Source organism: Lepidochelys kempii, chromosome 17 (assembly GCF_965140265.1).
Source record: "Lepidochelys kempii isolate rLepKem1 chromosome 17, rLepKem1.hap2, whole genome shotgun sequence".
In the NCBI taxonomy this organism is placed as follows: Eukaryota; Metazoa; Chordata; order Testudines; family Cheloniidae; genus Lepidochelys; species Lepidochelys kempii.
In genome coordinates, this window is record NC_133272.1 from 17,193,693 (window position 1) to 17,221,619 (window position 27,927).

The 27,927-nt window shown below is 41.8% G+C and overlaps 1 protein-coding gene across 3 annotated transcripts in view; it reads left to right on the forward strand.

The window, feature by feature from the left end:
• The window catches only part of UBE2G1 (ubiquitin conjugating enzyme E2 G1), a 41,379-nt gene extending 15,443 nt beyond the window's left edge, over positions 1–25,936 (forward strand). Inside the window, exons 1-6 of one of the 3 annotated variants that reach the window (XM_073315143.1) lie at positions 7,851–7,936; positions 15,291–15,355; positions 16,126–16,223; positions 17,444–17,622; positions 21,945–22,069; positions 24,817–25,936. In XM_073315143.1, coding sequence (XP_073171244.1) covers positions 7,898–7,936; positions 15,291–15,355; positions 16,126–16,223; positions 17,444–17,622; positions 21,945–22,031 — 468 coding nt within the window. In that variant the 5' untranslated portion in view covers positions 7,851–7,897 and the 3' untranslated portion in view covers positions 22,032–22,069; positions 24,817–25,936. Of the gene's footprint in view, positions 1–7,833; positions 7,937–15,290; positions 15,356–16,125; positions 16,224–17,443; positions 17,623–21,944; positions 22,070–24,816 lie in introns of those variants that run through there. The other 2 variants (XM_073315142.1, XM_073315144.1) reach the window with 2 other exon arrangements.
• Positions 25,937–27,927: the final 1,991 nt, after the last annotated feature.

Below are 27,927 nucleotides of genomic sequence, written 5' to 3' on the forward strand. Positions count from 1 at the left end.
GTGGTGGTGGCAGTGTTACTGACTCCTCTGTAAAGGAAGTTAGTCCTCTGTAATACTGGTGCCAAACCACATCTTGTCCATCCCTTCTACGTTTGAATCCTGCGGCTTCTTTGTGCTAGTGGAAGGCAATAAAGAAACTGAAGCTGCATGTGGCTTTTATGGGCTGGAGGTCCAAACTTCTAGAACTGTACTTGATGCTCAAGAAGACCCTTTTGCAACATCTCTAGAATTGTTGTAGGTTTGGCACTGGACATGCAATCCCGCAAGCCTCCAGAGATACAATGGACTAATATTTACAGAAAAGCTGTAATCACAACTTCATTTAAGATACTCCACTACACATAATGGAATCCTAAAGATGACCTTGAAAGGAAGAGAAATTGGGGTTGACCTCTTCTGTAGAAGTCAAAGGCGTGAATATCCTTATTTAAAATCCTTCTTGGCTTTTTACATTGGACTTACATGATTTTTTTTTTTCCTACCTTGGAAAATACTAAGCCTTGCATCAGATATCTAGGAAGCAACTCCTGGTTAGCAAAAACATATTTAAATTTGATAGCCGCCTCTTTCTTCCAAGGAAAGGTTAAGGCCTTGTTCATACAACACAAAACAAAGGACGTAAATCCAACTTTGTGTCTCCATTATTTTTAATGCAGGCATTTCAGTTCATGCAGTAAGCTTTAAGGAACTGCCTTTTTAAGTATCCACATAGATTCCCACCCCCGGTGCATACGCACACGATGTGCATGAGTTCAGAATGTATCTAACCAGCAGTATCTGTGAAGGCAGTAGCTGTACCTTACACACCCTCATGCCTCTCAAGGGCATAAAGGGTGGAGCCATCCAGATGCCACTCAGTTTCTGCCACCCATGACAATGAGATGGAACAGTCTTGGTGTTCTCCTTCCAAGTACACTCAGTTTGAGGTGAATTTAAAAAAGCTTATGAAGGGACCATTTGACTCAAACTGTTCCACAAGTCTGTTGTGCACTCCTTAAACAGTCAGCAAATGCTCCAGATATTAGAGGTAACCCCAGGCTGTGGGGATTAGAGACTTTAAGCATCAAAAGAGCTATGCCTCAGTGTTTTTCGTTCGTTTACCCTCCATGTCCTGATCCTCAACTTGAGCGACTTTAGGTTGAGGTAGCTGAATTGTTTTGAGGTTCCGGTGACATAAGGGATTTATGCATAGGAGCAAGATGTCCCAAGCTATATGGAACTACAAAGTGAGAATGAGATGCCCAAGGTGGCCAGGATTGCATCCTATATTGAGGCACGTTGGGTGAAGGAGGAGGCATCCACAGGAGTTGAGCTCTGTCCACCTCATGCTTATGATTAGATAGAATGGGATGTCACTTTTCCTCAGCTCACGCGCTATCTCAGAGTGTGATAAAGTAGCAGCTTCTAGAAGATGCAGGTTAAGATAAACAATAAAACTTGCCTATGGGTGGTGCTAAGTCCTATGGAGTAGCAGGACTCCATGAGAAGTCAGTTCCAGCAAAGAGGGGTGTAATTTTTCCATGGCCAGTAACCAAAGTTTTATACTCAACTGGATTTAGAGCCTACAGATAGGAGTGAAACATCTAGCAAAGGAGACAGGGCTCAGAAGAGATCCTCAAAGCCTAGATGTTGTAAAGGTGGGTGGAAATGAGGTGATTTGTGCCAGGGTAGAGTGATACTGCAGACTCATGCAGTAATGTCAAAAGTAGCAGAAAGGAAATTCTCCTCTGTTCAGTACCAAGCCAGATGCAATAGAGGGTACCAGGATTGATGGTACCACAGGTTGTCAACTGTCAGCAAATGACGGGGGCAGAGTTGATGCCAAACTAGAAGTGATACCTACTTAGGTGTACATTCCCACCCAGTTAGTGGAGCTCATAGGAGCAATCACTTACTCAACAGTGGCAAAAGCTTTTCTTTTGACAAGGTTTTTTTTTTTTTTTTTGGACAAATCATCAGATCTCCAGGCTCATCCAATAACTTAAGTCTGCCTCAAATAACTCGGGCACATGGCTTTCTTGACATCAAATGTCTGAGTTCACTTCAGACCACTGTTGTCTTTCAACCAAGCAGATACAGTATGAAATTATAGGGGGTTGTAGGAGTTTGACTCCTGAAGGAAAAATTGGGGAGCAAATGTGCACCTCTCTCTGACTCAGGCTATGGGGTCCCCTGTGGACTCAGTCTTACAAATATCTTTTGAAATAAGACCTGCAGATAGCTTCTACCCATTGTGAAGGGAGCAACTATTCAGATCCTGACGGGCAATACTGCAGCAGTGTATATCAACAGGTGAGGAGTATGCTTTTAAAATTGGCAGATGACCCTAAACTGGGAGGGGCTGCAAGCACTTTAGAGGACAGGATTAGAATTCAGCAGGCTCCTGACAAATTGGAGACCTGGTCTTAATTCAACAAGATAAAATTGAACAAAAACAAGCACAAAGTACTTCACTTCAGAAAGGAAAAATCAACTGCACTACTACAAAATGGGGAATAACTTATGAAAAGGATCTGGGGGTTATAGTGGATCACAACTTGAATAAGAGTCAATGTGGTGCACTTGACAAAGAATACTAGTCTTTTTTCACATGTTAACAGGAGTGCTGTATGTAAAAAACAGGAGGTAATCGTCCTGCTCTGCTCAGCACTGATGAGACCTCAGTTTGAGGTACTGTGGTGCCCAGAATTGTCTTCAAATTTGTCCACATTTTTCCTAAAGTGTAAAGTCCAGAGGACAGCAACACACAACAAAAGGTTTAGAAAACCTAATGTATGAGGGAAGGCTAAAAAAAGTGTCATGTTCTGTCTCAAGACAGAACTGGTGGGAGGGGAGAACCCAGGTTAATATATTAAGGGTGGCTGTAAAGAGGTCTGTGAACAGTTATTTGGCATGTCCACTGAAAGTAGGACAAGAAGTAGTGGGCTTAATTTGCAGTAAAGGAGACTTACAACTTTCTAACTATAAGGCTAGTTAAGCTCTGGAATAGGCTTCCAAGGGAGGCTGTGGAATCCCTAACATTGGGTTTTAAGAACAAGTTAGACAAACACCTGTCAGGGATGGTCCAGGCATACCTGGTGTTGCCTTAGCATTGGGGGCTGGAGTAGATGACCTCTGAGGTCCCTTCCAGCCCTACATTTCTATGATGCTAAGGAGGGGCATGATCAACACCTGTCAGGAAGCAATTCTTCTGTAGGAACAGTGTCTTCAGAACTACATCAACCTTTTAGCTCTATATATTGGGGGACACAACAATCTGGTTCATATCAGAAGAAATAGCTTCTCTAATGCACAAATGGACTTGAGAGCCATATCCTATTGGGGTTCCCACTCATGGATATCTTTGACCATCTAGAAGGCAAAATATGACCTCTTCTGCTTGGATGAATGAGTCAAGCTCCAGCTAAGATGCTCTTCTGATTCACTGGGACAGCCACTTCATATAGGCCTTCCCACCATCTCCACTAATTCCCAGAGTCCTTTGGCAGGATGAGATGAGGGAACCATTTGATACTCCTAGCATCAGGTTGGCAACACCAGTTTTTACTTATTTTTATTTTGGAACTCTTCCATCTTGTAGTTAACCACCTATTGTTACCACCTCTTCTGGACCTGGTTTCACAAAACTATCATCTAATCCTTCATCCAAATTTGCAGTCTGTATCCAAGTTCCCTCTAAGCTGCATGGCTGCACAGTAGCCTATTAAGCACCGCTCAAGCTGCAGCGGGGGGAGATGCCCCTCCCTCTGCCCAATCCCAGACCTGCCATGGCCAGGGGAGAGAGAGCTTGCGGGGAGAGGGGGAGAATTCTCTCTCACCTCCCCCCCCCACCACCACCAGCCCTGAGGCAGCTGACACCCCTGCATCTCAACCCTCAGCCCCACCCCCACCATATGAATTTTATGTGCACCAATATGGAGGTTGTGTCCCACACAATTAATTCTGCACATGTGTCTGAAAATTACAGGGAACCTTGGGCTGAATCTAACAACTTGAATGCTGGTTGGTTGACCTACATGGGTAGAAGCTGCTTGGTATAGTTTCAGGACTTTCTGATTCAGAGCAGGTAAGTATCCATCAGGTTAAGATAGAGAAATGTTTCCTTTTGTGCCTGAGTGGACTAGTAAACATTGCCTTCATCCACTGGAGACGTCCATTCCTGACACCTTGAGCTATAAACTAGTTTGAGTCCACTTGGCCACAATATCAGCCTCTCATCCTCTCATACAAGATTTCTCAGTCTGTTTTCCAACAGTACCTTGATTTCTGAAACTGCAAATGTATTTCCTCTGTCTAGCCATTCTGTATGGGATTCCATTATTGTCCTTTCTTCTGATAGAACTGCCTTTCAAATAGCATCAGATTGTTTTACCTATCGAGTAAGACTGCTTTCTGAGTGGCCACCAGTTCAGCTTGCAGGAATGAGTGAGATTCAAGCCGTGGTGGTGGTGATCATTCTGCTCTGTGTGTTGCAAGGACAACTTTGAAACAACCTTTAGGCAAGGTCTTATGCTTTCACCTGAGCAATACATATTTATGCTTTCATTTCAAGGGGCAAAACTTCATATATGGATAGTGATTTCTTTAATATTAAAGGAATACTTTGGGGAATTATGCCATAATGGGAGACCCTAATTTCCTGGATAGGGATGGAGAATAAATGCTACCAGCACTGGTAGGGCCCCTTTACCTGTGGGTGTGATAGATGACCATCTTTTCTTTACCAAGCTGTCACTGAAGTAACGAGGTGGTGCCATTTTAGACCTGGTTTTAGTAAGTAGTGACAGGTTTCAGAGTGAGAATATCTTAGAGCTGGCTGTCAGAAATAACCTTGGATCAAGAGCCAATTTGGTAAGAATGAAATAGAAGGCTAATCAAAACCATGTCATCAACTGGTAGTTCTTTTTTTTACTTCAAAAGAGCAGACTTGGGGAAATCAAGGGAATGAATTAAAGAAGTCAATTGGGCTGAAGAGCTCAGTGACTTAAATGTGAAGGAGGCTTAGTTTTTGTATATCTGGTTTGAAGAAACTCGATCTGAAATTTTCATCCCAAGCAAGAGGGGAAATTTGTAGGGAAAGGCTCCAGACCCCGCTGAATGAATGACCACCTCAGAAGTTTAGGAGTAAGCAGAGAGCCCATAGGGAACAGAAAATAATTGATCTGCAAAGAAAACTACATTGCAGAAGCTAGAAAATGTGGGAATCAAGTAAGGTTTGCTAAAAGTCAAGATGGATTAGTGTTTATCGAGGAAATTAAAATGGTGGCTTTTTTTTTAGTTGTATGAACAAGGATGGAGGAGGTTAAGTTGCTATGCTGTGTGGATGAGAAGGAGATTAAAGATCAACTAGATGTGGTCCAAAACCTAAATGTGTCAGTTTTCAATAATATGGAGCATGAAGGCAGTGCAGCTGATGGAAATGAGTGTCTAGAAATGGAAACCAAGCTCTTTTATATATAAATTTTTTTTCTTCCACCTCCCAGAATACTGAAATCTGGCATGTTAGACTGATGGTCAGTAGTAGTGGAGTTCCTCAAGTACTGATCTTTAGTGAAAATACTTATGACCTTGGCACAAAAAGTAGGTGTGCTAATGAAACTTGCTGATACCCAGTTGGGAGGCATTGTCAGTACAGAGGAGGATGGGAATATTATACAGGAAGATCTGGATGACATCAAAACTTCACTCCATTTCTCTCCAGTCCACAATAGACACACCTGGATATGTAGGTCAATATCAAATAACCATGAGCAACCAGTGTGGCTGAAAAGGCAAGTGCAGTTTTAGGATTGCATTAGGAAAGGCATTTCCAGTAGAGAAAAGTATGAATGCTGTTGTACAAGACATTGGGAAGACCTCATTTGAAATACTGTGTAAAATTCCGGTCATCCATGTTCAAGGAAAAACAAATGAACTGGTACAGAAAGCTAGTAGGATGATTAGGTGAATGGAGGACCTATCGAGGAAGACTGGAAGAGCTTGGCTTGTTTAGGTTGGCAGAAAGAATGCTGAGAGGGGATGTGATTGTTCTTAATAAATATATTAAGAGGGGTAAGTACCAGGGAGGGTGAAGAGCTGCTTAAGCTAAAGGACAGTATGACCACAAGAACAAATGAGTATAAACTGGCCATGAATATATTAAGGCTGGAATTTAACAGAAGGTTTCTAACTACAGAGGGGTGAGGTTCTGGAACAGACTCCCAGTAAGTTGTGGGGGCAGACAACTTGCTTAGCTTTTTAAGGTCACTGGACAAATAAGATGCAATTGAATTACAGGGTTGCTTGTGATGGTAGAGGGCAGGGCTCAACAGCCTTGGGGCTCACTTCTAGTTTCTTACATTCCTAAAGTTCAGGCTCTGGGGTTTCGATCAGGAAGGGCTTCTTTCTTCCCTCTCCACAATAAGTTCTGGGAAGCTTATCTCCTTGCCCTGAAGCATCAGGAATGGCCATGGCTGGAGATAGAGCTCTGGCCCACCCCACCTAGAGCCCTATCTGTGTCATACACTTAGTTTGTTGGTTTGTGCTCTCATGTTTGGGTCAAATTGATCACGATTTCGGGTTGGGGAAGGAATTTTTCCCCTAGGTCAGATGGGCAGTGACATTGAGGTTTTCACCTTCTCTGCAGAATGTGGGTACAGGTCACTTGCCAGGGTTATCTGAATGTACTTCACTTAACCATTTCTCTGGAAACAAGGGGGCTTTGAGCATCCTCCTGCACCCCCAACCTCCTTCTGACAACATAAATTACTATAGGTTCAGTTCTCCTGCCTGGGGTCATGAGTCTGTCCGACTCCCACTGCCCTGGGTGGGGAGCCAAAGCCCAAGCCCCACTGCTGTGGGTAGGGAAGGGGTCAAAGCCCAAGGGCTTCAGCCCCAGCCAGGGGGCCTGTAACCTGACAGCTGAATCCCTCAGGCTTCAGCTTCCACCCTGGGCGGTGGGGCTTGGGATTCAGCCCTGAGCCCCAGCAAGTGTAAGCCAGCCCTGGCAACCCCATTTAAATGGGGCCATGACCCACTTTTGGGTTCTGACCCACAGTTTGAGAACTGCTGCCATAATGTATATGGCCAGCCTGGAAGCACAACAAGCAAGATACAAATAGCCTCCCAGTCGATGAGGGGGACATAAAATAGAACCCCTGGCACTAGTTTCTTCTAGTCTTTTTCCCAACCCTAATCCCACTAGACTACCTTTGGTCCTTGTGAACCACTACCTTGTGACTAAGTTGTAGGGACACTGACTTGTTTCTGCTACTCTTCTGGATCCTGAAAGACTTTTCAGTTCCTTCAAAAGAAAAAATACTGGTTAGAAATACTGACTTTTCAAATACAGCAAGAATAGTCTCCCCATCTTGCTCCTGTGCTCTGACTCATAAGACTAAAATATACCCTCCAACACTCAGGATACCACACTACATAGTAAGTACCCTTGCTATTGTGTCAATTTTGAGGTCTGCAAGACTGACTACTAAATTACAAGTCCTCTGGCATTGCCTGTTGAGCCTCAAACTTGTTCTGGCACTTACCTTCTCAGGATTTCCCTCCTGGATCTTTGGCTTCTCTTCTGAAGCAGGCAGATTAGGGATCATGATAGGAATTTAGTCCCTACTAGATACTGGACTGAGCCTAGGGACATACGACATATAAAGTGAGTTGTAAAATTTTTTTGCAGGTGGTGATGAGGATGATGAGTTAAGGGACACCAGACCCTGACCAGTGACTATTTATTTTTATAACCAGTCCTCCTCCCAACCTCTGTATGCTAGTTAAGTATGCAGATTATATTAAAGTGCACAAAGGTTCACAAGTTTGTTTTCTTTTCTTTTTTTTAAACAGAGCTCAACAAAAATCCAGTGGAAGGTTTTTCAGCAGGTTTAATAGACGACAATGATCTTTACCGATGGGAAGTCCTCATTATTGGTCCTCCAGATACATTGTAGTAAGTACTAGCAATCCTAGTAAAACAGCATACCCTGGCTTGTTAAAACTTCTTGCTGAGATTTTAATCGCAATGTGTAGTTAGAGAGCCTATTCCTTCACCCTCTCTCTTCCCTGGTCCTTCTCGCATGAACAGAGAGCAGCAATACCCAAAGGTGCAAACAATTCAGTGTTTGTTGGGATGAACTTCCAACAAGCAACAATTCCAATTTCCTTCCTCAGTGTTCCCCTTCCCAGCTCTGATGCCACAGAGCCTTGCATGTGTCCCTGTTCCCATTCTCCCCTCCTTAGCAAAATATGATTCCAATTTCCCCCACCCCTGTTACACTATAGTCTGCAGTCTATCAGGAAGTAACTTGAATTCTGCTTAGCTATACTTAAATTTCAGTAAAATGATTTGTTAAACTAACCAATCCTAACATTGTAACATGATTATCTAACTAATTATATCCCACCACTTTAATTGGTTTAAACCCAACAAAACTAATTATACAGCAGACAGAAACAATCCCAGAACCAGACAGATTATACAGACAAACAATAGGGAAATGGGGATGACCGTGATGGAACAACAAAGAAATGAGGATTTCACACCCCAGCTATTGATAAGTGAGTTCCTGCCAGACAAGATGCTATCAAACTAAATTTTATTTAAATCTTCTAGGCTCTTCTTTCTCTGAAGGTGATAGATTGGATCACTTTTTTTAACAGTCCAAAACTGCCTTATTTCAGTGTGACTGGTGAAGACATGATCATTCGCTTCCTAGCTTATGGCTACCTCTGCTGCTTAGCCAAAGATCTTAGCCTAAGAACAAGGCCTCAGACTATCCTAGGGAGAGAAGGCCTATAAGCAGGCAGAGTGATTTTGATTCTTGTTTTGTACATCTAACTGAGAATTGAGGTACATACGTTTATCATTGAGCTAAAGTATAGGCCTTTGCAGACAGACCTGAATATCTATATCCTAACAGTAGTGTTCACATTAACCCTAATTTAAGAGTAAGGCTTTAATGACTTGGTGCTCTTTTTACAGCAGACATAGCTGCATTACTGAATGTGTGCTGCATCTTACATTGCAAATACCTCTCATAGCAAAACTATTTGCAAGTTCTAAACAGGTTATTTTCTCTGTGGAACATGAAAAATGATCCTTCGTTGTGCATTTATTTGACCCCTCTTTGGGGAGGGAATAGAGGAACTTCTGGAATCCTCTACTTGCTCATAAGAATGGTCATACTGGGTCAAACCAAAGGTCCATCAAGCCCAGTATCCTGTCTTCCGTCAGTGGCCAGTGCCAGGTGCCCCAGAGGGAACGAACAGAACAGGTAGTCAAGTGATCCATCCCCTGTCACCCATTCCCAGCTTCTGGCAAACAAACTTATGATTACCATCTATGCCCAAGCTGGCTAATAGCTGTTGATGGACCTATCCTTCATGAATTTATCTAGTTCTTTTTTGAACCCTGTTAGTCTTGTCCTTCACAACATCCTCTGGCAAAGAGTTCCACAGGTTGACTGTGCATTGTGTGAAGAAATACTTTTTAAAAAAAAAAACAAAAAAACCTGCTGTCTATAATGTCATTTGGTGATGCCTAGATCTTGTGTTATGAGAAGGAGTAAATAACATGTCCTTATTTACTTTCTCCACATCCATCATGATTTTATAGACTTTATCATATTTCCCCAGTCATCTTTTTCCAAGCTGAAAACTCCCAGTCTTATTAACTGCTTCTCATATGGAAGCTGTTCCATACCTTAATCATTTTTGTTGCCCTTTTTCTGAACCTTTTCCAGTTCCAATATCTTTTTTTGAGATGGGGTGATCACATCTGCATGCAGTATTAAAGATGTGGGCATACTATGGATTTATATAGAAGCAATATGATATGTTCTGTCGTCTTACCTATCCCTTTCTTAATGGTTCCCAACATTATCCTTTTTTTTGGCTGCTGCTGCACGTTGAGTGGATGCTTTCAGAGAACTATCTGCAATGACTCAAAAATCGTCCTTGAGTGGTAACAGCTAATTTAGACCCTCATTTTATAATTATAGTTGGAATTGTTTTCTAGTGTGCATTCCTTTGCATTTATCAAGATTGAATTTCATCTGCAATTTTGTTGCCCAGTCACCCATGTGCACGTAGCCCTTTGTCTACAGCAGATCTCTCGAGCTATATGTTCCCTCCCTCCAATGCCCAACAGGGCTCCAAATAACTCACTTAAGGATTCGGGGGTGGGGCTAGAGGACAGTTGACATGTGTAATGCAAGGTGCTCCCTGCCCATGAATCTTGGGACCCAAATTTAAAATACTTATTCCTCTTTCCAGTGCCTGGAATCGCTCAACCTAGAACATGCTTATAAAGTAACACTTAGAAGCAGTCTGAATGTACTGATATAAATGGATGGGTAACAGTTGTCAAGATAGTCAAGCCTTTACCCTGAAGACTACTAAGATGCCCTTATGGCAAGTCCTAAATCTTTGTTTATGGAAGTAGAAGCTGTATTGAAGAATTAAACCACTGTCTTGCCATTACTCTTGCTTCAAAGGGTTATTGGAGCATGCACTTTTAATTGATGGTACTTCATTTAACCAAGTGAAATTTTGACCAGATAAATTAAGCAATGTCAATAGCTGACTGAAACCTTTTGAGTGCTACAAAAATTACTTGGCTCTAATCGTAGTAAGTATATCATTCATAGAATATCAAAGACCAGTGGCACAAAAGGTTGAGACAACTGGTAACTTGGTTAGCTGCAGCAGATAGCCACTGATGTCCTTTGTGCCTTGTCAAGCCTTATGTATTTCATACTGTATTTAGTGTCTTTCCAAAGTCTGCTAAAGAAGACTTAGTATGTTTGAGATAGGCATTTCCCCGCATGGCAACCCTGTACCTGGTTTAGCCTGCCAGTTGAACCAGTGTCATGGGGCATGACTGCTACTGCTGCCTACTGGCAGCTACTTGGGGTGTAAAAGAGGTAGTGCCTCAAAGTCAGGACAGTCACATTTTTCATTTTTTTTTTTTTTATTTTTTTTTTGCACCAAGCTCTGACATAAAAATGGTCATAATGGGTCAGTATCCCATCTTCTGACAGTAGCTACTGTCCTATGCCTCAGGAAAATGAACAGAACAAGGCAGTTATTGAGAGATCCATCCACTGAGCCACAACCGTAGTGGTGGGGTTGCATGCCTGACCATCTTGGTCAATAGCCATTGATGGACCTGTCCTCCAGGTATTTATCTAATTCTTAGACCTTCACAACATCCGCTGGCAAAGAGTTCTATAGGTTGACTGCATGTTGTGGTAAGTACACACAGTGATTATTAGCCAAGATGGTCAGGGATGCACACCCCATGTTTTGGACATCCCTTAAACCTCTGACCTCCAGAATCTGAGACTGGATGACAGGAGATGGATTGCTCAATAAATTGCCCTGTTCTGTTCATTCCTTCTGAAGCATCTGGCACTAGTCACTTTCAGAAGATGTAATAGTGGGCTAAATGGGCCATTGGTCTGACCCAGTGTGGCCATTATTATGTGAGAGCTGGCTGCAAAGTGAGGATCAGTTTAAAAAGAAACTCGGAGTGCAACTGTCCTGATTTTCAGAAGTACTGCTTCTCCTTCTATACCCATAAAATCAAAATCTGATAGTGGCCTCTCAAACCATTTTCCCCCCATATCTAATGGGGTGAAACCAGCTGCATGCTGGCATCAGTCCTCTTGAGTCTCCTTCATAGCCATTCTGAATTATGCAACGGACAACCTGCAAAGGGGCATTTACGTAAGTAGGGCCCTACCAAATTCACAGCCATGGAATAATGTGTCCTAGTTAATGAAAGTTGGCCTCCCCCTGTGGTCTTTTTGTGTGCTTTTACCCTACTTGGGGGCGGGAGACCAGTGTTTCTCAAACTGGGGGTCCTGATCCAAAAGGAAGCTGCAGGAAGATTACAAGGTTATTTTATAGGGGTCATGGTATTGCCACCCTTACTTCTACACTTCCTTCAGAGCTGGGCAGCCAAAGAGTGGTGGCTGTTGGCTGGGCACCCAGCTCTGAAGGCAGCACCCCACCAGCAGCAGTGCAGAAGTAAGGGTGGCAATACCAGACAAGGCCACCTTACTTCTGTGTTGCTGTTTTCAGAGCTGGGCAGCCAGAGAGTAGCAGCTGCTGAGGGCCCAGCTCTGCAGGCAGAAGTAAGGGCGGTAATGCCATATCATGCCATCCTTATTTCTGTGCTGCTGCTGGCAGTTGGTCTGTCTTCAGAGCTGCGCTCCCAACCAGCAGCCACCGCTCTCTAGCGGCCAGACTGTAAAGGCAGCACCGCTGCTAGCAGCAGCACAGAAATAAGAGTAGCAGTATTGTAACCCCCCTTACAGTGCCCTTGTGAACCCCCATCTCCTTTGTGGGTCAGGACCCCTACAATTGCAACACTGGGAAATTCCACATTTAAATAGCTGAAATGATGAAATTTACAATTTTTGAGATTGACCAAAATGGACGATGAATTGGGTAGGGCCCTGTACATAAGGCAAAACTGATAGAAAACTCTTCAGTCTCAAAAAGCTTACAACAAAAGTCATTGAGGAACTAGTATGTTTAAGTCCTTTTTGTGGATCATTGTGCTCTACTTAGTCATAGTGTAAGTGATCTACAGCTTATTCTGGACAGGTTTTCAGAGGCAGCTAAACAAAGCTTGTGCTCAAATTGGTTAGTCTCTAAGGTGCCACAAGTACTCCTTTTTTCTTTTTGCGAATACAGACTACAATGGCTGCTACTCTGAAACCTAAACAATTTGAATTCACCATCAACCGGGGGCAAAAAATGAAATCCTTTTCTAACCAGTCCCATCAACCACTGCGCAAACATCCTCCTCAATGGTATAAAAAGCATGTCAAACGCTTCACATTGTGGTAGTACCATCTCAAGTGATAGTTCCCTGATTCAAAAAGCCTGGCTTGCCTTTATTTTGTGTTTGGTATTTCTTGAATCATTCATCATAGGATACTCTATCAGCAGATCATCACTGTTGTCAAAACTGATATTCAGTGTAGCATCCCTTTATACAGGTGAGAGAAATGCTGTCTTTGCTCTCTTCTGAAGGTCTGCTGGCAAGACCAAGTATCAAACTTTTCATCCGGGGGGGAGGGGAATGGAACAAACCACACTGAGACAATGGTTATCAGAAGCTCAGCTTTGATTGACAGGTCACATCAGAAGTGGGGGTGCTGGACTTTTTGGGGGCATATAAGATGAGCTGAAACTCAAACGCAGCAAGGGGTGGTCAGTGTAACTGCCTCTGCCACCCTTGAGCACCATCTCAACTCGTGTGGCATAAGTATTTCTCTTGGCAAACAGAGCCAGGGACAGACCTGAATGGGGGACAACTATTAAAGGTTGTAAACATTTTGAGTGACTGTTGGGGAGGGGGGGGGAGGTGAGAAAGAAGGACCAAGCATCGTGCTTTGTCTCCAGTGGGAGCATGCCAGTAGGACATCTGTTAGCAATCTTGCTGCTTGCAAATCAAATTACACAGATGTGAGAGTGCACAAGATGCCATGACCTAATCTTCACAGTAGCAAACAGCCATATGTAAATCATAGTTCAGGGTGGCACTTTGTAGCTGTTGATTTGCTTATAACTACCATTAGGGCAGAAATCTGGGAGCTGTAACTTGTTAGGGTCTCACCTTTGTTTTCTTTCCTCCTTCTCCAGTGGGAGAAGGGTAACCACCTTCTGCTGGATATTCCCTAGGCCAGGGGTTCTCAAACTTTTTTGTTGGGGGCCCCTTTGGAAATATTTCAGGCAGTTGACACCTCCAGTATCAGGCCACGCTTACTTCTGGCAGTGGCACTGCCTTTAAAGCTGGGCACCTAGCCAGCAGCTGCTGATCTCTGATTGCCCAGCTCTAAAGGCAGCACAGAAGTAATGGTGGCAATACTGTAATTCCCACACACACACAGGCTTTGTGACCCCCTTTTGAGTCAGGATCCACAGTTTGAGAAATGCTGCCTTATGCTCAGGCAGATTCAAACGAAGTGGTGTCCTGCTTTCTCTGAGATGCTTCCTGCCCCCATCCCAGCCTAGCAGTGGAGCCGCCAGGACTAATCCCTTGCCTATAGTACTGATTTGCCTGCTGCAAGGGACTGCTGAGCATCTGCAGCAGGGAGAGGATAGTAGCTGCTTCAGTGAGGGAGGCATTGCCCCTACTTGACTGATTCAAGCAACTCTCTAAATTTCAGGGCTCAGAATGATGAGCTTACAATAAGATTCTGTCTCTTTGCAACTTAACACCCAGGTTGGACGCCACTGGCTTAATTTCACTGCTGCACTCTATTCAATTTCCTGATCTCCAGAAATGTCCTATTCTGACTCAACTCGGCTGACTTCAGATGGGAACTGAACAGCTTGTTTAAGGTCTAAGTGAGTCTGTCTGGATCAAACTAAGTGAACCCTGGGTGCTTGACTCATTCTTCTGCTATAATCATTAGACTGCAACTTATGTTCTGTATGAGCAAAGTCATTATCTTTCTAGCTTGCTCCTGTAAGCATCTGGATTCAGCAGCCAGAGTCCTGTCTTGTCAGGGCTGTTCACTATGCCCAGTATGAAATGGGAAACTCCTATTATGAGTCACAACATTTAACAGGGCAATAAGTATAAACTGCAAAGGTGTAGTTTATAAAGGTACATCAGCTTGTATATGGCAATAGCCTTTCTAATTGAAAGGATTAAAGGCTTATTGTTGGCTTAGTGTATGACTCAAAATACTGCATTCTCCTTTAGGGACTTCCGTTCTAGATATATAACTCTTTTTTTTTTCTTTTAAACCATCAATGTTGCAAAAAATTTACTGAGGGTATTGAGCTTTAAAAGGCTCTACAATTTACAGTACCCAAGCCCCTAATTAAATTTTCTTTTCCTCTCAGGATTTGGGATTTCTTGATGCCTCTGCACTAGTTTTATATTAGCGTGCCATCAAGTATTTAGCCATCTCTTCCTGAACACCACTCTGCTGCTTCAGTCTGTCTTTCTTATATTGAGGCAGTAACTTGCCTATCATGAGTGTCCAACATCCAATCAATGTCTCAATTGTAGTGTGTCATCGTCTTTGTTAGAAGTCCAAGCCTCTTTAAGCTGTAGCTGACAGCGATGGCAAACTCCTCTGCAGTTGCCATAGTATTCTACTCATAGCACTAGAGTCTCCACAACCTCTCTCCCAACTTCCAATGCCAGGCCTTCTCTACTGAAACTCTACATCTACTCCATGAAGTAGTAGGAATAAGGGCAGTGTGTGGTAAGAGGGGAAATGAACTTTTTAACATGACATGTTTGCTTGTTTCTTGCTTTTCTACCTATATAGGGATTCACACTTACCAAGACTGTATCTTCCTTGCTTCAAACTGCCATACTTAAACCTCCAGATCAGTTAAGTTTTGAGTCTAGGTGCATTTGTACCTAATCTATGCTAAATGGGACCTCTCTCCTGTTTAACTCCAACCCAGTTAGATTGGTCAAAATATAATTATCTCTGTTAATGCTAGAAAACAACTTGGCTGGGCTGGTAATGAGCCCCTTGATATCAGTGCAGAAATCTGATATTGGAAGTATTGGTCAAGAATGATGGTACTAAGGGTCCTGAGAACACTGTTTAGACTATTGATTTGGCAAGCATTCCTGAGATTCCTTGACTTAATAGGTACTCCTAAATCTAGTACTGCACCAGTAAACCTAGCTATAGAGCAAGCCTGTCAACTGATGAGGTGACCCACATGTGGAACATGAACAGGTATCTGGGTTGTGTGCTTGCTTTTCTTCTGGGAGTTGAACTGGGGGTGTTGATGGGATCCCCAGTCATGAGAAGGCAGTGGGAGCCTGGCAGGTGACTTCTAAGCAGTGAGTCTAAATGTTCAGTTGTTCACTTAGCTAGCTGAGAGCTCTGTGGAATTTTGAGTTAAAATGACACTTTGTCCTCTGGAAAAATAAAATACTCCTAAACATTGTAGTCTGAGTATTTGGAGGGGATGGCAAGTAGCTTGTAAAAAGTTCTTATCCATCCATTGTGTAAGCTAATGCTATTACCATGAGTGCCAGTGTTACAAAATGTTTAAGCCTAATATAGGTTAGTGTCATCTGACTCAATTTTCTAGTGTTGGCCTTGCAAAGAACTACTTACTGATAATTCTTTAATTCCCCAGTGAAGGTGGCGTCTTCAAGGCTCATCTCACTTTTCCAAAAGACTATCCTCTCAGGCCGCCGAAAATGAAGTTCATCACAGAAATCTGGCATCCAAATGGTAAGAATTGCTACAGTTTTAGTTTTCTGTAATTGTAAATGAAATTGAAGGTGTGTCTAAAAAAAGCCAGAGTTGACATATCCTGTTATAAGAAACCTGTAACAACCCCACTGTTTAGCTAACTGCCAGATCTTGTTATATACTATTTCTCCTCTCCATACTTGACACTTCAGGGGTTTAGAGGTCTGCTCTCCAAGCATCTGCATCAGCCCTCCCAGGGTTTAGGCAGCATGTATTGATGGGCTGTGTCTGACCCAGAGAAACAGGTGGGGCCTTCTCCTTAATGTAAGTCTTTGGTCTGGGAAAAGAAAAAAAACTGGGTCCTTGGGTTAACTTTACATCACTGGCTTGGCAGATACAAGCTGGAAGGTGAAAAGAAGTGACTTTGTCTTCAGAAGACGGAAGGGAAGTTTCTATAGTCCACACCTATATTGGGCTGAAGAACTTTACTGAGTTCCATAAATCTGTAGTAAAGCTTAGCAGCAAACCAGCACAAAGTGCTTCCGTAATAGGGGAGGAGGGGGAAGAGACGGAGGCCTAATAGTGACATCAAGTCAAATCCCAACTTTCACATACATTGACTGACATCCACAGGAAAGACACAGCTTTATACCCATTCCTTAAGGTACTGATCACCTGCCCTGCCAGGGGGGCTTGCTGGCTGTACATCGAAGACTCTCTGAACTCAGATTTATGCATTCACAAGTGGGGTGGGGGGGAAATAGCCACTAAACTGAAAATGGAGGTATCAAAATGGTCCACAGGACCATTAGTTTTCCATGTGTTCATGGATGGATCAGATCAGTGATGTGAATAGTCTACAGTTCTACAGTAACCTTTTTGGTATGAAAAAGGTGAAGATCTGATTTTGTAGAAATATGAAAGGGCTACAATTAAACTGAACACTTAAACTGTCAAAGTACTCAACGTACCCATATTAAGGCAGATATTTGCTTTAAATTAAAGTAGACTAGGGCAAGCCTGCTGTCTTGCCAAATTTCAGTTTTTGCAGTTTCTTTGTAAAGTCCTTGAACAGTGATATAAACTTGACAGTGTCTTGAAAGAAAGTGTCTTCCCTGAAACTTCCCACAGCTAACTGTTTTGAAGGTACTTGGATAGAACGCTTGTTTGGATGGAGAATAGCATCCCCATATAATACCTTGAAGCCAGCAATTTAATCAACACTAAAATATACCTAATGTGACTGCTTGACTTTGTAGTTGACAAGAACGGTGATGTCTGCATTTCCATTCTTCATGAGCCTGGAGAAGACAAATATGGCTATGAAAAACCTGAGGAACGCTGGCTTCCCATCCACACAGTGGAAACTATAATGATTAGTGTCATTTCTATGCTGGCAGATCCCAATGGTGACTCTCCTGCTAATGTTGATGCAGCGGTAAGACTCCTGGTTCGTAAATACAGTGGTGCTATGTGTAGCAGATAGCTTATTTATTGTAAAGGCAAAAACCTGAAGGACCTATTTTATGACTTGGTAAGCATGGTATTAGATGACTGGTAAGCAAAGACTGTACTCTTGCCCAATAAAAATGTACGTGTAATGAAGCTTAAGAGCTAGCCTTAAAGGCTAGCGTCTGAAATTCACCCCAGACTTGCTTTGTGGATTACTTTTTCTTGGTAAACAAGTATTTGTTGCTAACTACAGACAAAATCCTCCTGCTTCATAGGCTGAACAAGGCAGACGCTGAAGCCGACTTGTCAGATAGCAACTTATACAGGAAACAGAAACAGGCAGGGTAGAGACTTTCTGCATTAAATTTTGAGGTTTGGTTGCTCAAATGTAATAGCAAAACTTCAGCTGTCTCCATAGACATGAAACTTGATGTAAGTGGCTATGGCTATGACTAGATACAACTTGCCAACCAGTGTCAACCGGTGATCTGAAGATGTAAAATACAACTCTTGTAGCTCCCAACTCCTGTGTCTTTGTCTATGCTGGAAACCCTTTTTGATGGTTCATATGCTACTTAGCATGTAGTGCAGAAAAGGTTTGTTTAGGGAATCTTTAGTGTCTTGGATGAGACTAACCATAGAAACTGATGCAGGGATCTCAGCAGGAAAAGTTAGTGATAAAAATGTATCTGTTCTTCCTCTTGCCCCTAAAACGTCAGCCTATGAGTATAGAGTTAAACAGCATATACATGGGAGTTAATGCCTTCTTTTACAGACTTTAAATAGTGGAGGAATTGCCACTTAAAGTTGGGAGAGGTGGAGGGGGAGAAAGGACTACCCAGGAGGGTGCAGAAGATATCTAAATTAAGATGAGAAGGTCTTTAATAATGCAGGAGGCTGTAGGGATGTGTGTCCAGTGTCACTCTGCTGAAGTGGGAGCTCAGCTTTCCCAAGTCTGGGAATGCTAGTGGTACAGTATGAGGGTCAGTCTTGATTAGTAGACTTGTTCTCATATCAGTGGTGGAAACAGTCTTTTCCCAATACAAAATAGTTATCAAAGAAAGCAGTTCTTGGTTATTTTTCTGTACACATCCAACCACTCATGCTGTGCATGCTGGAGACTTGAGTATCGAGGAGACACAGATCTTTCATACAGCAAACTTGAATCCTATGGAGGAGCAAACTGGGCTTTAAATGCCCAATAGTGTGTGGTACATTTTAACACTCATCTGTAGCTGACTTTTTCTGGTTTCTACATACTTATCTTTACACACTACATCTGGTGATCTTTCACCAAAACTTCCAGTAACTCGCTTCTTTGAAAAGTGTGCTGCTGCTTTCCCAGTAGGTATTTTGTGAAAGGGACACTCCTTTTGCATATCTATAAAAGCACATGCTAGACTAAATGTCCAAACTTGTGAAAGTTATTCCAAAGGTAGGGAGAAAATTGCTGGCAAGAAGTTGAAAGGCTTCAAGTTTCATCCTGTGGTATGCTTCATATTAATTTCCACACAAGTAGTGTGGGTTTGTCAGGTCTCTTAACTCTTTGAGCTGGGTTTGTAAACATGCTGTGTCTCTAGAAAATATCCTCCTGGAGTCTAGTCCTTAAATATAGGCATTTTGCGTGGCCTAGTGTAATAGGACCAAATGCTACTGCTATGCAATACCCTGAATTCCCATCCACACACAAACATGCAAAACTTTAGTGCATAGTCAAAATACTCATTGATGTGAAACTTCTCCCCTCCCCTCCCATCAAGATAGTGGGATTTTATTGTGCTGTCCAGGAAGCCCAGTATTTCTCACTGGATCTTGTCTCACTTTCTTTGCTTTTACCCCTTGGCCAGTGTGCCCCAGAGAAGGGAGCTTATAGATCGCTTTAAACAGCTCATCTCCTTAGGTCTCTGCTACACTGGTGTCTTCTGTTTAACTTCTGCTTTTGGTTTGCCCAGCTTACTGGCTACAGGCAAGACTCAACATCTGGCTCCCTGATTTCCTGATCACTAGATTAGTATATCTTCCTATTGGGGAATCTAGAGAACAGATGGCTACAGACAAGAGATGGCTGATGGCTGGCATGGTGGGAATGAAAAAGCAGTGTCTGAAATCCATGTTGCATTTGTTGCTTAATTTGCCACACATCTGGGGGAGGTGAGGAGGAGTCCAAAGGGACCTGCCTGCTATGTTTGAGGCAGTTGATGCCTTTCAGAGCTCTTGTTTCAGGTCCTCTGACTTTGGAAGGCATTCCTGCTTCAGTTGATGCTCTAATGTTTGAGGTCTCTGCACCCATAAGGATTAGAAAACACTTTTTTTAGCTAAGATTTTGGAGCACAACTCCTTAGAAAGATGGAATTCTGTGTCTAATTCTGCAGTTGAACGCACAGGAGGCCATACAGCAAATGCCTGCCTCCTTGGGAGTGTGCATTTGCTGTACAGTCTATTGCTTGTCATCTCTTCATTCTGGGTCTTAATTTCAATTCCTCTGTGTCATATTTAACAGCTCTTACGTTTTTGTTTCTCTTTCTTACCCCAAAAGGGAGGGAAACATGAAGCCCCTTCAAAGAGCCACTAGCTGATGGCTTGACCAGCTGGAGTGCAGTAACAGTAGTGAGACTTCATAAATATCTTACACAGAAATACCCCAAACACTTGCTACTGGAAAGAATGGAGAGGTCTCCTGCATGCATGGCCTACATGGTGTCTGTACAGAGCAGTTATCAACACTGTACACATGCAGTATAAGCAAGGCTTGGAAATCTAAACTAACCCCTCTCCACAGACTCAAACTTATGAGGGAGTGGGCCATTCAATATTGATCACTCACTAATTAGTGTCCAATTATAAGTCAAGTTTCTGCTCTCTTCACCTTCTATGAAACTAGCAACCCATGGTGCCTTGCTCCCCTGTATCTAACTCTTTTTTTCTGTTTTTTAAAACGTGTGTGGCTTTTCTTCATAAAAAGCACTTTCCAAATAGGCACAAGATCAAGCCAGTAACGATGCATTTGTACATATGTTTGCAGTGGCATCATGCTGTACAAATACCAGGCTCAAACTTCTTGCTTACCTAACTTCCTCTTTACCTCTTGTCTTGGAAAGGGCTGCATAGGTGAGGAATAGAGTTGTCCTGGTCACCTTGCCACCTTAGGATGCTCAGATTTCTAATGGAATTTTGTATGTGCGCACTCTTGTCCATGTCTGGCTATTAAGTATCTCTTAACTTCCTGCATCCTCTAAATGCCATAAGGAAATAGGCTTTTTCCTTTCCTTACTATACCCCTTGAGTATCCCTTTAAGTGGCAGGATAATGGGCATAACTTCCATGTGGATATCGATAGTATCAGCTTCGGCCTGTAGTTTTTTGCTAAGCACCATTGGACAACTGACTTATTTCACAACTGCCCATGAGATTCTGAATAGCAAGTGTGGTGTTGACACCAGAACTGGAAGACTGAAGTTAATAACTCGGGGAATTTTTGATAAATTGGAGAGGGTTCAGAGAAGAGCTATGAGAGGGAGTGAAGAATTGGGAAAACTTGTCTTAAAGCAGCTTAGTCTCTTCAGCTTGAAGAGAGATTAAGGGCCGACTTGATCATTCTGTAAGTACTTACATGGAAAACAGAAATTTGAGAAGCCCTGTATCAATCTAACAAATGTTTAATGAGCTAATGGCAGGAAGTTGAAGCAAGACCAACTCACAATTTCATAATAATAAAAAAGCAAATTTCCAACAGTGAGGGTAACTGTAAGGGTTGTAGTGGATTCTCCATCATGAGCAATTAAATTAAGATTCTATTTTTCTAAAAGATATAGCTATGCTCTAGTTGAAACAAGAATGAATTCAGGGAAATCCTATAGCCTATGTTAAGCAGGAGATCAGGTGAGATGATCATAATGGTCTTTCTGGCCTTCTCTATGAATCTGCTGTTGCTTTGCAGATGCTTTGGAACAGACCAAACAACTCACTCTAGTCTCTTGGAATCTGGCTCCTGTTTGGAAGAAACTAGGTGGAGAGAAGGGTTTGCAACCACAAGGGCTAAAAACTTCTACTGATGAAAGCTCAGACTGTAGAATGGCCTAGGTGTCCATAGTTTTAGGGACAAGCTTTCCAGGAGCCTAGGGTGATCTTGCATTCTCCAAGCCTTGAATGCCACAACTACTTCCAGGAACAGGTTCGCTAGCTTTAAACACCTTTTAAGAAAATCTCTTGGACTCAGAACACCTAGGTACTGAAAACTTAAATATGAAACTTCTTGCTAGAATAAGCTTATTGCAGCGCTAAACTCAAAGTTGTCCTACTTCTTTACAGAAAGAATGGAGAGAAGACAGAAACGGAGAATTCAAAAGGAAAGTTGCCCGCTGTGTAAGAAAAAGCCAAGAGACTGCTTTTGAGTGACACTTATTCAGCAGCTAGTAGCTTCACTTTTTTTCAGGGTAAGTAGTAATTTCTTCAAAGAAAGACCCTTCACCTCCATTAGTAGGAGGCTTGAAGGACAAACTAACAGTACAACACAGTCTGGATTCAGGCATAAATACCTTCCCCCTCATCTTTCCAAAAAACTTGGCTCTTTTTCTCCCAATTACTCTCCGTTTCAGTGGCAATATCTCCACAGCCTCATGTCTGTAGACCAGCACTGCCAAAGACTACAAGGCTATGGAGACACTGAATGTAACTTTTTTCCTTCCTTCATGCATTACTATCTACCAACCCAGACAAAGAATTTAGTAAACTTGCATTATTTTATTAGCATGTCTTCAATACACTGCCCAAAGCCTGAGATTAGATTTGGTTTAGCAGTATTTTATACCAGTTCACTAATCTCATTAGTGGCAACAAATACACTTGTAATATATTTAGCATCAAAAGTGGACATCCACTATAGCTTCCTGCCCAAGCAGGCTTCCCAACAAGCTTTAAAATTCAGATGTCCGTTGCCAGCCCAAAACTGCAAATGTTGATGTACATGTGGTGTCAATCTGTGCACAGATGCTGATAGCAAGGCCACTTGCAGGCTCCATCTATTTTTAGGGTCTTAGGATCAGTCAGTGGTTGGGAAGACATGTCAGCCTTTTTTAAGCTTTCTCTTGAGTTAAAGATCTTATAATACTTCTAGGATTGATGGAGATACGTATACAAAAATTTTTCCCCCTAGTCAATCTCAACATATGGCACCAAGAAAGTGTCTTGCATTGCCCCATAGTAGTAATACAAGATGCTTAATTTTAGTAGCTCCTCAGGGAAAATAAATCCACTTGACAACTCCTCGTGGTAGTCGGCAGTAATTCTGCTTGGGAGCTGAACTTTATAACACCCTTGAATTTCTCTCCAAGCTTTAACTCTGGGATTAATACCACTTGTCAAATATTTATTGCCAACAACCACAGGCTGAAGACTGAAAAGTCTCTTTCCACACACCCCCCCAACAACTTTTGATTTTTGACTTGAGTTCTTCAGTGTAACTTGAAACAAAGAATTCTAATGCTTTTAGAGATGTCTCACAATGATTTTTACTCCTACAGTAACGTCTCTGCAGAACAGAGGCTAGACTTCTGAGTACCAAATGAGTTGTTTTTTAAGACCTTTTCCTTCTGTAACTCTTACGCCCTGAGATCAGAAACCTCAGGATGGAGAGGTAGTTAAACCATTGCCCTTAAGCAACCTACTTCTGATACAAGGGGGATGCTGAACTGGAAGCTTCCATTTAAAATGCAAGACCTAATGCTATAAAAGGACAAATTGTGTTACAACTTATATAACCATGACTAATTGTCAAAGTACTATACTCTTAGTACTTCGTAACTAGTCTCTAGGTCAGTAAGGTGACTAAAACTTTCCTGTTTAGTGTTCTTCACTGCTGTTGAATTGTATCTTCACCTGAAAAGGGTTTTAAGCCTTTTAACTTGAATTGCAGCATGCTCAGGAGTAACTTCTGCATTCAGCTAGGTCAGTTGATTTCCAGAGTGAGATGTCACTTAAAAGTCTTGTGTTTAAATGGCTGATTTGGCACAAATATTCCTTCCAGTCTGTAAGCCACATCTTATCCACCACAATACACCTGTATTCCTTGCATTCAGTACCCTGAACAAAGTTGCATGGAAAAATAGGGCTGCTGAATGCCCTCACTATGGGAAGGAATTGTCTTAACTAACTGACCTTTCAAGGAAGCTTTCACAACTTGGAACAACTTGTGCTAGTTTTTGTTTCTTGACCTACTGCTTTTAACATTAGCAAATCTTTTCTAAAGGTTTCATGTACTCTAGCTTCACAATTACTCAAGTCAGTCCCACTTGATACTGGTGCTGTCCATAGCAAACCATCAGACAGGATTGACTTTAAATTTTGAAGTGTGTGCTTAAGAGCAAGTGGACTGTTCCTTCTAGTAAAATCTAAAGGAGATAGATGGGAAACATATCAATAACTTACACTGATATATTTCTCCCTCAGGAGATAAGGGGAACAGACCTAGAGCATGGGAATTCTCTAACTGGAGTGGGTATAGCAAACAAGGTAGTGTGCTGCTTTCAAGGTACCATAGTAGCCCCAATTCACTTTAAGAGCATGTTGCCATATTGAACAAGTGCAGTAGTGCAACTTGGCATGAATGATGTCCAAGAGTAGAAGGAAATAGTAAGCTGGCCATCTTGCTTATGGAAGGCAAGTTCTTTAACATTGAGTTATAGCACTGTGATGACTAAGAGCCTGGCTCCAATGACAGACCTAAAATAAGCACACTCACTTTTATAACAGTGATGCTTTATGCTGTAGCTCATGCTCCGTTCTGTAAAATACTACTATACTAGACTTCGGTCATTCAATAGCTAAAATGTTTGCTATACGAAATACTCAACCATAGCCTAGTCCTGGATGCATATGAGAAACCTACATATATAATGTATGCACATGCTTAAGACATTTTTATTAAAATCTGACAGAGGTTTTGGGCTCAAATTTACCACCAGTGTTACAGCATTGCACTGGTTAGACTCCTCTCCTTGAGATGACTGCATAGTTAATGCTAAACACCAAGCAAAAGACATACACATTCAAGTAAACTGGCTTTGAGCACAGACAGCCATAAATAACTTTCTGTTGGGCTACAAACACTGTTTCCCGTCTTGGATGAAATGTAAGATCTTTAGTTGCTCAATATGGTAATACGGCTTTATCTTCTGTATTGTAGGTCTCCAGTTGAGAAACATGGCACTGTTTTTTCCTGCACTCTACCCACCTATTGCTGGACTTCTGTTGTAACATGTTGGCAAACACTGGCTGGAACTGGGCTGCAATAAAACATGCCAGTTATCAATGCTGACAAGCCTAACAAGTGCCAACATAAAAAGATGATTACGCATTTTGAAATCTAATGAACTGCTTTAACCTTCAGGAAGAATTGTAAAGATGTGTACATAGCACAACATGATCCGGATAATATATATACTGTTCATGTACATCCACAAATACACATTGTACCAAATAATGCTGTCTTGTAGTTAGGATAAGAATCGTGTACATTCTAAAAGATTTTAGCAAATTCTTTCCCTATTCATTGTTTTTTCTTATCAGTTTTTTAAAAACAAAACCTCTTGAAGCATGTCAAACTAAAACCGATTAGAATTAAAGCTTTTTCCATTTTATTTTTCTTTGAACAATTGAGGTTTAATTAAAATTTTTCACTTATTAAAGATTAGTATCTGTTTGGAAAAAACACTCCCTCCTTACCCTGTATCTCTTCAAAGGTTCAGATTTTTCCTAATCAAACACTGAAAGGATCTATAAGCAAGTATCTGACTCTAATGACTTTTGACAACGAAAGTCATTTTCCTGCTCTCTTTTTCTCCCCCCCCCTTTTTTTTTTTTTTGGACTCCGTTGCACACAGTTCCTGGATTGGGTGTAGCAATAAAACTTCTGGCTATGGAGCACCCTTGAGCCTGCTATTTTTTCAAAGGGCTGAGAGCTTTGGTTTGAAAGTGATCAGTTAACTAAGCTCAAGATAGGATAAGCTGCTTTCTCTGGTTTTTTGCCTCTTGCCTTTGTTTTTAAGTTTTGGATTTAAAAGGTATGCACACTTGTAAGCTTTCAAATTAGTAAATTCTGGGTTTGGTATTGGAAATACCATTTCCCTTCTTATCCCTATTCTCTCTCCTGTGGTCCTTCATATTTTTGCCTTCTATTCTTCTACTGCAGATTTTCCTCACCTAATGTACAAAGAGAATTGCGATGTATATTTTCATGTAATTTGATTTTGGAATTCTGTCACCTTCTGTAGTGAGTTCTTCCAAAATATAATTTTTTCCAATAATTCTGTGTCAAGTTGGCTTTTTTAGTATTTGAGAAGTGTAGTTAGAGAAGCTTCAAACAGGTCATGGCCTGAGTAGGTGCTTTACTTCCGTTGTAATGAGATCGTGTTTTTTCTTTTTTCTTTTTTTTTTTTTTAAAGACCATATTGGGTGCTGTCTATATTCTACTAAATGTTTGTAGTAGAACCCAAAAGCCATCATACAGCCCAGTGGGCGTGGCATCTGCTCTGAAGATTCAATACTAGCATGGACAATCTCAAAGAAGCAAAAAATAGGTTCTGCTTCAAGGTTCAGAGCACTCAGTGCATCCTCCAGTAAGGAGAGACTTGTTACTATCAAATTATTAAAACCACAGAGACGAAACTAACATTAGAGATTCAGTAAAGGAGGAAATGTAACAAGGCACTAGAACTTCAAAGCCAGTTCCTTTCTAATCCCTTACAGAAGGATCGTAAGTAGAAGGTGTGTGATGGGTGGAGGGAGACGTGCACAGAAGGCTCTATACTGTGAGGTATACGCTGTAAGACATAGAATATGTTCCCTAGATACAGTTGGCTGAGGTCTGGTGCCAAAGTGGTGTTAGTTCAGAGCCTTTTAGTTAGACTTTACTAGATCAGAAAGGGAAGAATTTCCAAGTCAAACTATGGAACCCTGTGACCCTCTTCAGAGGTGATAGGTCTTTTCATATGCTCTGTCACATGTGACCTAAGGTGCAACGAAGCATGCTTTATAAACTGAAGTAAAAAATGCAATCTCTCCTTTTATACAGCCAATTGTAGGCCTCCGATGAGCAGTAATACATACTACCACACAATGTTACTTAAATATCTCTCTACCAAGATAAACCTTTAGTATTTAAGATGTGACAGCAGAGTAAAAGTGTTGGCACACTCTTTCCACTAGAAGTGTTTCTAGTATAATAGCTGTGATGTGTTAATTGATAAGCCACACTTTCAGTTTGACTAGTAGTCATCCTGCAACAACTCCTTGAATAATCATTGGACTGAACAGTTGGCTGGACTTAATTCTAGATTGTAGCTTCACAAAAGCAAGCACCAAAAAAAGCATATGGCAAGCTTCTGGAGAGGAGATGGAGGTCAGGGGGTAGTTACTGAACTAATTAGTAGTGCTACAGCAACCACACTGTAAAAAACCAATTAGCAAACACTAATTAAAACGTAAAATGGAAGGTTCTTCCTATGGCTTTAGATAAATGTAGAAGTACTTACTGTATTATCTACGTTTCTATATTTGGTCTTTAAAAATACTTTAGCAAAGCATGAATTCAACTGTTTTTAATTAAGTGGCCTCTTCTCGTAGGAAGACAGATGTATCTGGTGCTTCAGAGCTGTTAGTGCCCAGACACAATAGCTGATTTTTAGACATAAGCAAATGAGAACCAAAATTGCTTGGCTCCTGCTGAGGGGGATGAGGCTTCATGCCAGCCAGCTGGCTACCATTTGCTCCCTTTCACTTACATAAGAAGGCTCAGGATTGTACTGCATCCCAGCAGCATGGTGCCATCTATTCCATAATTAAAGCATTAAGAAAAATCCACTGTTTCTAGGACAACTATTGTGACCTAAAAGAGAGGTGTCTCCAGAAAGCCAGCTGCACCCAGAATTAGCCAAATAGCTGCTGTTATAGCAGGTTGAGCTCTGTGTTCCTACAAGGCGGTTGCCCATTTAAAAACAAATGCGTACATATAATCATAACTACGTTCACAAATAACTGAGTCAATCAGTTTAAGCTCAAGCTAACTTTTAGAACCTATGCTCCACATACCAGAGCTACTTGCTTTTTGAAGAGGGAGAGCTAGGACAACCTTGCCTTGGGTAGCTGGCATGTTGAACCATTGTAATATCCAGCAACATCAGAAAGAGAAACAAGACAATGAATTCTTTTGTGGATTATAGTGCATAAGTGCAAAAAACATGAACAGGGGCCAAGTAGAATGTTTGTGTACATCTATTATCTGCCCAGAAAAACAACT